Here is a 10,833-nt window from a genome sequence, read left to right as displayed (position 1 = left end):
TTGTGGTTTTGATAGCAGACCTACTCAAGGCAGCCATGTGCCTTTTTGTTCTACTGTACCTTTTTGTTCTACTGCACATGCTTAGTAAACTTTAATAATTAATTTAATTTTAATAGAGTTTTATAGGACAAAAACAGAGAGTAAAACATGTAAAAAAATAAAATGGCACAAATAGAGGAGATTGACCTGCAGGAAGGCAAAAATCCCAGAAATACAAACAAGCAAACAAAAAGGGTGAAAAATAAATAAATAAACATAACATGGACAAAGATCAACAAAAGAGAAAGAACTACCTTAAAGCCACTATTATTTGTGAGTACTAATTTTTTGCGTTTCTGCCAGTGGCTTTAAAATTGCACTTGCATTAATAATTTAGGTTTATTAATAGTTTTAATTGAAAAAAGAGCAAAATCGTAAAAATTAGTACATGCTAAATCAATACCATTAACAAATTGCAAATATTTGTCTACTTAAAAATAAGTGGCGTCAAAGTATTATGATTTATGAGCTTGAGTGAATCATGAGATGATGAGAGATTGATGGATGGAGCAGACGTTGCACGTCTACTGGAATTTTTGTGTACTTGTATTTACTTGTATTTTGAAAAAAGCAGGTCGTGTATTTACTTGTATTCATTGGCAAATTTTTTTGTATGTACATTTACTTATTGCTTCCCAAATTCATCTATATTTTGGTGATTTTTCGTTTACTTTTCATGTAAGGCTAATGTCTTCATCACCTTTTCTATTGCTGTTTTCATCATCTGCTATTGCTAGAAGGACTAAAAAGACCATCAAAGATCCGTGTTTAAGCAAACTAACTGCCATTTTGACTGCTACATAGACACACCCTTTAATTATTAATAGTTAATATAAATACATGAAAATCGTCTACTCAGACTCCATCTACTTATTTTTGGTTCATGTATATACTTGTATGTACTAGAAGACCTGTTTTTTGTCTAAATACTCGTGTATCGTGTACATGCAATGTCTGGGATGGAGGGAATTTAGAGCAAATGATACAGGGACACATGACATGAAAAGTGTGATGATTACTGGAATCAAAATTTGCTTGAAAGTGTGTGATGAAAAAGTGATTTAGTTTGTTTTTATAATTACACAGTAAGCAATTTAATTGTTTAGATCTATCTATTCCAGATGGCTTACCTTTGCTCAAGTATACTTTATAAAGACCTTTCCCACCACTGTGCGATTAGCAATGAATATCATTAATGAACCACCATCTTGTGGGATGGATGTACAGTGATGAACAGGCAAAAAGCACTATTTTCTTTATTTTCTCCTAGATAACTGGGAAAGCAAAGACCAAATTGCAGTATGATAAGTAGAATTATACAACAAATGTGCAGCAAACATTTCTATGTGAAGCAGAGCTTGCATAAGTTGCATTTAAAATGAAAATTGGAAAAGTTACTTTTCTCCCATTCATTACTGTACATCTATCCCACAACATGGCGGCTCCTTAATGATGTCCGTTAATGATATTCATTGCTAAATGCTGCACTGGTGGGAAAAGTCTATAGCAAATAACTGAGTGGTAGTGCTCCATGGCAGATAGCACGTACTACCACCCAGTCTATATACCATATAGCTCAAATCTTTTAGGCTGGAAACTAAACTTTTGCAAATTTCACGGTTTACGTTTAGGCCCGCTCAAACACAAAAGCTTTAATCATGTCAAATCACAGGGTGTGGTTGAGTAGGCGTGTGATTGCCTTAGTGAATTACATGTGTCTTAAAATGGCCTATATTAGCTGTACTTTGAAGAAAGAAGACCAAGACCCTCTTGCAGTCATCCTTTTTGTTTGCCTGATGCTGTACGAGCTTTCTCAAGGTGATGTCATCTTCAAGTATAGAGTTGCTAGCCACACACTCAATGCAATGGACCTGGGCCATTCACTAAAAATCAATTGCAAATATATCCCTTTTCACTTATTGGCAAAAGTTTTCAACCTCAAAAGTTTTAAGCTATACAGTATTTCATGTACTGGTCAAAGGTGTGACATGTGCTAATACTCGGGCATGGTTGTATTGATTATGAAACAAATAGTATATATGGTGCACTGGCGGATCCAGAAAAATTAAAAGGGGGGCTCCATTTCACTTAAGTAGGTGTGGCTCATTAATTTAAATTAAATTTGGGTGTGGCTCATCAATTTTAATTAATAAAATGGAAGAAAAGTGCTGCAAACTGGCTGCAAAGACACTGCAAATAACAACTTCTGCCAAAAGGGGGTTCCATGGAACCCCCTAGATCTGCCACTGTGGTAGTGTAGGGCTCCCACTCATTGCCTTTTGATAGCTACTCCACAAGTACATGTATACAGTATAATTATTATGTATACATTATATGTAATGATTTATTTGATTTGTTAGAGGTATGGAATGAAGCAGACATTGTGTATGATGATTCATGTTGTCTATAGACTAACATATACATGTAGACTAAACTTACCAACATGTCTCTTTCATTCCCTCCTCTCTCTCTCTTTTTCCTGTCTCTCTCCACAGAGGCTGGTTTGGTGATCTGAATAATGAGAACTCTTTGTATCATCTGGAGCCACTCACTGAAGATCACTTACGTGTCAGTCCAGAGAAGGATGTAAGTGTAAACACCAACACCAGAGCTAACTATCATACACTAAACTGATATAATGCATAATAATAATAATAATAATAATAATAATAATAATAATAATACTTTAATTTTGTCATTCTTTTTCAAGACCCTGGCCAATACCCATGTACTTTATAAAGACACAGAGAACAAGAAAAAACTTCAAAATTCTGTCTGTGGTGAGCCACCTTTCTCCTCCTCTTTTGCACACGAATAATTTTTGTACACAAATTTACTGCCACTGCCTGAAATAAGTTAGGTAACACTACTCAGATGTAAATCAGAAATTATTTATTACTCTTACTATTTCTATTGCTTCTTACTAAGAATTGTGCTCATTCATGGTATTATGTACATTATGTCATGATTCTTTTTCCCATTCAGGTACTCCTCATGGAAATGTCTCATCAGATAGATTCAAGCTTCCTTCAGAAGGAGGCAGCTCTCTGCATAGGGTATTTATAGTCATGTACATGTAATTGTCATGTTTGTGACTCTAGGTGAGGAGAAAGTCAGCTACTGACATTGTTGAGTTATTGATTGTCAACGATAACCATCAGGTAAGATAACAGAAATGATACAAAAAAACGAAACATTGTTATTTTGAGCTACTGGTATACTTTGTAGAGCTAGAATAATTTTAAACAATGGTATAGGGCATTGTATTACTGTTGGATTGTGTAGGAGTGTATAATACCACTACTGTTTCATTGTTATTAATATATTCCATAGTATGTGTTGATGACAGTGATTGTACTATGCTAACAGTAAACAGCTAACCAATGCGTGTGTATGGACATTAAAAATGTAATACCTTAAGCCTACTATTATTTGCGTCTACTAAATTTAGCTATGATTTATTAGTGAGAGAGCTTTAAAACGCTAAATTAAATAGACGCCAACATAATCATTATTCATTATAAAGGCTATTATTGATAGTTAATTTAGCAGGTGTGGTTTTAGTGAAGTAAATAAAATGGTGGCTCCAAAAGTGGAAGTTTTTTGCAGCAAATGATCAGGCCAGCTACAGTAGGAAGTAGTGTTCAGATATAAAATCTTTTTAAAAGACTAGCTAAGAACTCAAAGCCTGTGACTGCATGATTTACTATAACTATGCTAGCTATATTCAAAGTACCCTTATTTTTAATGGTTTCATGCTTGCCTTTAATTTTGTTCTACATTCTTCATTGTTTAGTGTTTATTTTAAAAAGCATTTAATTAAAAACGCTAAAATTAGTAACACTAAAATTAGTAACGCTAAACATGACTTTTGCTGATTTTGCTAAAATTAGTAGACATGAATAATAGTAGGCTTAAGGTAACAATTTTGATGTGTCATTGGAATTTAAATATTATGTTTTTGTTTATAGTACATTGCTTATGGAAGGAACATCAGTGCAGTTGTATTGAGGGCATTAGAAATATATAGTCATGTTGACATGGTAAGCAGGGCTGGGGCCAAGCACCTTGGTACTTTTACTTAAGTACAATAAGTACAGCCTCATGAGTACTTGTACTTGTACTTAAGTACTAGCAATTAAACCTAACTTGTACTTGTACTTGTACTTCTTACATGCACTGTACTTAATGTACTTAGAAGTACTTTAAGTACTTTGAAGTACAGTGCATACATTTACAAAGATTGCGATAATAAACCAACCATTTTTTACAAAAAGCAGCTGATTAACATTGTCATATAATTATTGATAAAATTAATCTGTTTTGTGCCTTTCAAGGGATTCAGATCTAGCTAAGTTTTGAAAGAATTAATGAAAAAGAATATTTGACTCTTGCTCAAATGACAAAGCATATTCTTAGTATGCCAGCTGCCTCTGTCTATGTGGAAAGACTGTTTAGTATTGCTGGAAGTTTTCTTTGCGCCTTTAAGATACTCGCTAAAAGAAGACAGTTTTCATTTTTCAACAATTTAATGTTTATCAAATGCAATAATTTATTTAATCAATCATATTCATTTCAGTCAAATTTATGTAGTAAGAACAAGTGATTGTGATCTCAATTTGTACTTAAAATTGCACTTAAGTACCGTATTTGTTCGAATAAACGCCCTGCTTAAATAAATGTCCATGACAAATATTTTCTAACTATAGTTACACATATTTTACCCAGTATATGTGCCAATAGATTTAGATTGTGCCAGATAGCCTAACTGTTGGAGTACAGTTTGTAATGCCAGAAGGTCGTGAGCTCAAATCTACTAGACGTTTTTTGTTTTGTTTTTTTTACCTGATTTTTTTCCCTGTTAAGAAATAAACGCCCGGGCGTTTAATCGAGCAAATACGGTACATAATAAATAGTTGTACTTGGACTTAAGTACCACTTCATAATTAAAGCAGGTACTTGTACTTGTACTTATGATAGCTTTAGAGGACTTGTAATGTACTTAAGTACTGCTTAATGTACTTCACCCCAGTCCTGAATTGGTAAGTATCACTTCTAATGACCAGTATTCTTCCTTCATCTCTTTCATTCTCTCACTTGAATCATATTTCCATTTTTCCATTTATTTTTATTTCTCTCTCTCTCTAGATGTTTCAGTCTATTAATGTTTGTATTGTGATTGTTTATTCGTTGACATGGACAATACGACAAGAGATATCATTCAGTTCAGTACCAGACACTCTACTGAGACTGTTCCGTCAATACCACACTAGCACCACTGCATTCAGATCCATCACTCATGATAACACCCAATTGATTACGTGAGTCTCTTTTACTACAAATAATGATAATTTATATCATTTATTCATAGTGGTATTAATCTGGATGGTTTTACAGTAGGTATAGCTTATGTTGGTACAATGTGCAATTTTGATTCATCTGTTAGCTTAACTCAAGTTAGTTGGTGATTGTGCTTATTTTAAGACACTTTAATCATGTGTTACTGTGCTGACTAAAACTGTGTATATAACTAGTTTTATTTTTAAAATCACTGTTTGCCTTCTCTTTTTTTCCCTGATCAGAAACCCACCGCCTATTGATTTCCTTGTTTATAGAAGAATAATTTATTAATTTATAGGATACAAGAGGTAGTGTTGCATCAGTTGCTACCATTGCTGCACATGAATTGGGACATAATTTTGGTATGAGCCATGATGACGACTCAAGTAAGAACCAATTAATTATTAATCATCATTATTATTTAAATTATTATAACTAGGTTGTAATTGTCCTGATTCCAATAGTGGTTGCATTATGAATGCTGTTTCAGGGTACTGATTTAATTTTAGATTCAATGATTCATTCTCTTCTCTCAGATGGCCTCCAGCCACCAATTGGTCCCAGTGCAGTATTAATGAATTAAATGCTGGTTTCTATCGATCTGGCAATTCTGATCTTAACCGTTGCTTAGGAAACAGTCCAACAACTGTTAGTTGTACAATCTATTGTCCTTTAATTTCTTTCTCTCTCTCTCTTTGTAGATTGTTGGTACTGCTAGGTGCGGCAATGGAATAAGAGAACCAGGAGAGACTTGTGACTGCGGAAGTTTAGCTGTAAGTCTGTGAGTGTCTGTGTGTGCTAAATTTTAAGTATGTTATCAATTTCAGGATTGCGATGATCCATGCTGTAATGCCACTACATGTGAACTAGTCAGTACTGCCCAATGCGGATCTGGAGTTTGCTGTGAAAACTGTAGAGTAATTACATTACATTGTTATTCAAAAATAATTCTTGTTTTTTATAATTAACAGTTCAAGTTGTATGGTACTACATGTCGTAATTCATCTGGTATGTGCGACATATTAGAATATTGTACTGGTCAAGATGCTGATGTGAGGATAATCAATAATAATAATAATAATAATAATAATAATAATAATAATAATAATAAAATTTTTGCGGTTTTGACAGTTTTTGTAGCTTAATGACTGTGGTCATGCATGAATTTCATTATTTTTGTGGATTTAAATTTTTGCTTTTTTGAATCATCCGCAAACTCACAAAATTTAATGCTTCGCAAATATTTCCAGCTGTACAGTAATCATTTATACAAGGCCCTCTCTATTTGCCCTCTTTTCTGTCTGTTTTATGTCTTTCTGTCATCCAATTGTTTCATAATAATAATAATTTTTATTATCATTATTATTATTATTATTTTGTATAGTATTAAATGGAAATTGATTGCAAATAATAAGTAATTAAAAATAATAGTAATAGTAATAATAAATTAATTGAATTATTAAATTTTTTTTTTATTTTTAGTGCCCAACAGATTTAACACTACAGAATGGACTATCATGTGCTAATAATACTGTATGTTAATGATTTAATAAAAGTAATGTTCATTTTCTCTCATTATTTTTCCAGGCTTATTGTTACGATGGTACGTGTGGCTCTACACGGGATCATCAGTGCAATCGTTATTTTGGAAATGGTCAGTAAATCTTCCTAAGCCTCCTCTTTCATTGTCCCTCTTTCTCTCTATAGAATCAGTTCCTGCTAATGATGTATGCTACACGCAGTTCAATACTCGTGGTATTCCCTGGGGTCACTGTGGAGCTGATGGTACCAATTACATTCCTTGCACTACTGAGTAAATAATAATGCACTATAACTTTGGGGTTTATGGAAAATAAATTTTTCTGAAAAATTAATTTTCCCAGCAAAAATATCTCTAAATTGATTGTTTTTCATGTCTTTACACTTCATAGTTTTTTGCAACTTAATGGGCAAAACTGCAAAATAATTATTTTCTTCCACTCATAGGAATGCATTCTGTGGTTCACTCCAGTGCAATGGTGGCAGAATAATATTTAATAATGTTAAGTCAAGGAGTGCTTTGACAGCTTATACTAGATTTGCTAGTGATCAAGAGTGTAGGAGTGTCACTACACGTGCTGATGCTGATGAAGTCAGTCCTGGTTTTGTGGTTGATGGGACTAGCTGTGGAACTGACAGGGTATGAAAAATTTTATAGAACTTTAACTTTTGTAGATCAATAATTTTGAGGATCCACCTCAAAGTTAAAACTAATTTCACTATACTCTGAAAAGATTTATTATTCCATAGTACTATATTTCATGGGTATAAAATCTTGTGAATTTGTCTAGATTTAATACTGTACGGGCCTTTCAATTTGTTGGTATAAATTTTTGTGAATTTTACCTTCTGCAGCCATTTTTCTTGTGTACCACACCTCTTTTGTAGAATTTAATTTTATGAATTTAATGAAAATGCAAAAATAGTAAAATTTATTTTGAGTCAAGTATAACTCCTATACGGTATTTGTGATATAAAATTTTATGAATATATCTTTCTGCCATTTTGCTGCACCTAAAAACATAAAAATTCATTACCTGCAAACTTAAACTTCTGTAGTGTAACCTTTTTGCTATTCTCTTTCCCTTTTTTATATTTAATTTTTTTATTCCGTGTTAGATGTGTGTTAGTCAGAGCTGTGTATCAGTTTCATCACTGGATGGAGTCATCCCCTGTCCTATTGGAAGTAATGAACAGACATGCTCTGGAAATGGCGTAAGAGCTTCTCTCACTTTACTACTTTCTCATGCTATGTAATGGGTCAGGTTCAGTTTAAAGAAATCTCTTCTCAAAAATCACACACACAAGTCTTGCAAAAATCAAAGCTTAAATGACATGTATAAAGAACAAAAAGCATTATTAACAAAAGAGAGGCTAGCCTCAGGTAACCATACGGCTTAAGACTGCCGTACGGCTATACATTTACATCATATAAAAGCCTAATAAAAGATTACATAAATTATAACTGCCAGCACACAAATTAACACTTATCAACTGTAAATATTTAACTGACTCTATTCAGCTACTAATTAACACTGACACAACTGTACATAATATTAAATTAATGAAGTCTTTTTAATTACTGTACATCTAACCAAGTTCAGTCCTCCACATGCTATTATTGCTAAGATTGCTATACATGTACATTCAGGGTTTCCCACAAAGCATGCAAACAGCATGCTTCATGAGCTGACAAGTACAGTTACATGCAACTTTAAACTTAATTAAAAGTTAATTTTGATTGAAATCAGTTCAAAGTTGATACACAACATAAGGACATACATATCAGAAAAAATTATAAAATAGAGAATTCATTCCATGTGATTTTTGTTGCTATTACTGGTATGTATGTGCAGGGTTTTTTGCCAATTTTAAAGCTCCTACTGATAAAAAGCTGCATGAGCACTATGTCCAAATCCTTGTCAGTTCATTTAATATAATCTCTTTCTCTCTTCCTCCCTCCCTCCCTCACTTCAGGTGTGCAATAATTTAAACCAGTGCTCCTGTAATGTTGGTTACGCTGGTAGTGATTGCAGTCAGATACCTGAAAGAACAACACCAACACCAGGTTAATTTTGTAATAATTAATTAATAGTAATTGGGGCGAGCCTGAGCTCGCCCCACCATAGTTACAGTATACAACAAAGATTGGAAACGGCCCGGTATCACGTGATCCTTTCATTAACATTTCAATGAGGCAGTAAAAATTGTCAAGGAACCTAGGCGTGTTACAGGTTAAAAATAGATAGCCAGGGATCTTCTTCAGAAAAGTCTCGAGAAAGTCATCTGTCTAATGACTTTTAAGATTTGAGTATACTAGTCCCCATTCTAGGAAAACTTTGGCTCTCTTTTGAGGGTATTTTATGAACTGGTACTCTTAAATCCATTTTAGTATGATTTGAGATCTTATTCTCCCTCTAGCTTCTACATTGATAACAACAGCTATTATGATGAGATGTCTAGATTGATGTGACTATTATCTAATGTATTGAGAATTTTTTATCTTAATTTTCTCTTAAGCTGTGTTTTATTGAAGATATCAAGAATAGTCGGACCTACAGTGAAATTTCTCCCTCTGGCAATGACTAATAACAAAAATCTGTGGTATTAGTATTGTTCCCTCGGAACCTCTTCAATGTAATGAGCTACAATGAAGTGACTATTTTTGTCCTGTAGATATTTGGAAGGCTGTTTCTGCAATGAAGAACTTGATTATTTTTGATAAACTTGCGATGCATGCAACTTTAATTTGATTCCAACTATTAGTTTTTACATTATAGAATTGTTATCAAGTGTTAGTGATACTGCAGCGTCAAGAAATATGAAATAAACAGGGTTTGTAATTTACATTTATAGGGCAGCCATTTGAATCTGTAACGAGCATCAATATTAATTATCCGAGCGTTTCAAATCCCTGTTGTATACTGTATTTATGGCCCCACTAAAGGCTGGTTCTCAATATGACGCATGCACATCCATCACGACTGGAAGTGCTGTATAAACCAATGGGTGCATGCATCAATGCGTCAGATTAGAAAAAATTTCTATTCTGACACATTGAAGCATACTCCTATTGGTTTATACAGCACTTCCGGTCATGACGCTAGCGCATGAAAAACAATGCGCCATATTGAGAACCCACCTTAAGGCAAGAAAACATCGTCTAACTATTATTAAAGTTAAATAGCCTAATCTTCATTGAAAGCAGGTGTTGTCACAATGAATAAAATTGCAGCTATCAGCAAGTCTGACCTTATTTTGCCACAGTGACAAATGGCAGCAAGATAAGACTACACTACTGTTTAAAAACTTCTTTAGCAAGAATAAAGGTTAGGAAAGCAGATATACAATCTTTTTCCTTGATTCAAAGGACTCTGATAAGTTGAATGCAAATGAGAAAGTTGCATTTACTGTACCTAGCTGCACCATGCATATTCTAGGTGATATCTCTTCTCCAGCAGCAAGCCTAGGTTAACAAAGCAGATATACAATCTTCAAATATAATATGTTCAGTGACTGCTTCTAACTATAAGCAAGATAACTTTAATGCCAGTCTGCAATGAGATACTGAATTTAGACATGTGCAATTGCTTTGCTATAGCTCAGACATGTAGATCATACAGCACATGCAAAATCTATAGTTTGCTTAAGCTCGCCCCTTTAATGTTCTACATTACTCCTAGTGATATTACATTTTTTGTCATAGAACCTACTTCAGAGTTTCTTCCATTCCTTTATCCATCAAGTTATAATGTGTATACTAATGTTGATGATGGTTCTGCTAGTGTTATGCTACCAGCTACACTTGAGTTTGGAGGCTTTCACTATAACAGAGCTTATGTGAGTAAATATAATCATGCATGTTTGAAGCAAATTCTATTCTAACTGTAGATTAGCAGCAATGGATAATCAGCT

The 10,833-nt window shown here is 33.6% G+C and overlaps 1 protein-coding gene across 1 annotated transcript in view; it reads left to right on the top strand.

The window, feature by feature from the left end:
• LOC109580323 (zinc metalloproteinase-disintegrin-like batroxstatin-3) overlaps positions 1 to 10,833 on the top strand; it is a 14,539-nt gene extending 3,706 nt beyond the window's left edge. The window contains exons 5-25 of the mRNA XM_019993356.1: positions 2,535 to 2,625; positions 2,750 to 2,819; positions 3,025 to 3,095; positions 3,141 to 3,200; positions 4,011 to 4,082; positions 5,188 to 5,360; positions 5,411 to 5,495; positions 5,678 to 5,765; positions 5,819 to 5,870; positions 5,916 to 6,027; positions 6,081 to 6,152; positions 6,207 to 6,296; positions 6,351 to 6,431; positions 6,862 to 6,912; positions 6,967 to 7,033; positions 7,087 to 7,192; positions 7,366 to 7,558; positions 8,038 to 8,133; positions 8,896 to 8,986; positions 10,625 to 10,758; positions 10,810 to 10,833. Of these exons, the coding sequence (XP_019848915.1) occupies positions 2,535 to 2,625; positions 2,750 to 2,819; positions 3,025 to 3,095; positions 3,141 to 3,200; positions 4,011 to 4,082; positions 5,188 to 5,360; positions 5,411 to 5,495; positions 5,678 to 5,765; positions 5,819 to 5,870; positions 5,916 to 6,027; positions 6,081 to 6,152; positions 6,207 to 6,296; positions 6,351 to 6,431; positions 6,862 to 6,912; positions 6,967 to 7,033; positions 7,087 to 7,192; positions 7,366 to 7,558; positions 8,038 to 8,133; positions 8,896 to 8,986; positions 10,625 to 10,758; positions 10,810 to 10,827 (1,873 nt within the window). The 3' untranslated portion in view covers positions 10,828 to 10,833. The remainder of the gene's footprint in view (positions 1 to 2,534; positions 2,626 to 2,749; positions 2,820 to 3,024; positions 3,096 to 3,140; positions 3,201 to 4,010; positions 4,083 to 5,187; positions 5,361 to 5,410; positions 5,496 to 5,677; positions 5,766 to 5,818; positions 5,871 to 5,915; positions 6,028 to 6,080; positions 6,153 to 6,206; positions 6,297 to 6,350; positions 6,432 to 6,861; positions 6,913 to 6,966; positions 7,034 to 7,086; positions 7,193 to 7,365; positions 7,559 to 8,037; positions 8,134 to 8,895; positions 8,987 to 10,624; positions 10,759 to 10,809) is intronic.

The sequence above is a fragment of the Amphimedon queenslandica genome, unplaced genomic scaffold, assembly GCF_000090795.2.
Source record: "Amphimedon queenslandica unplaced genomic scaffold, v1.1 AMPQUscaffold_13496, whole genome shotgun sequence".
NCBI classification, from domain to species: Eukaryota; Metazoa; Porifera; class Demospongiae; order Haplosclerida; family Niphatidae; genus Amphimedon; species Amphimedon queenslandica.
This window is presented reverse-complemented; position numbering and strand designations above follow the sequence as displayed.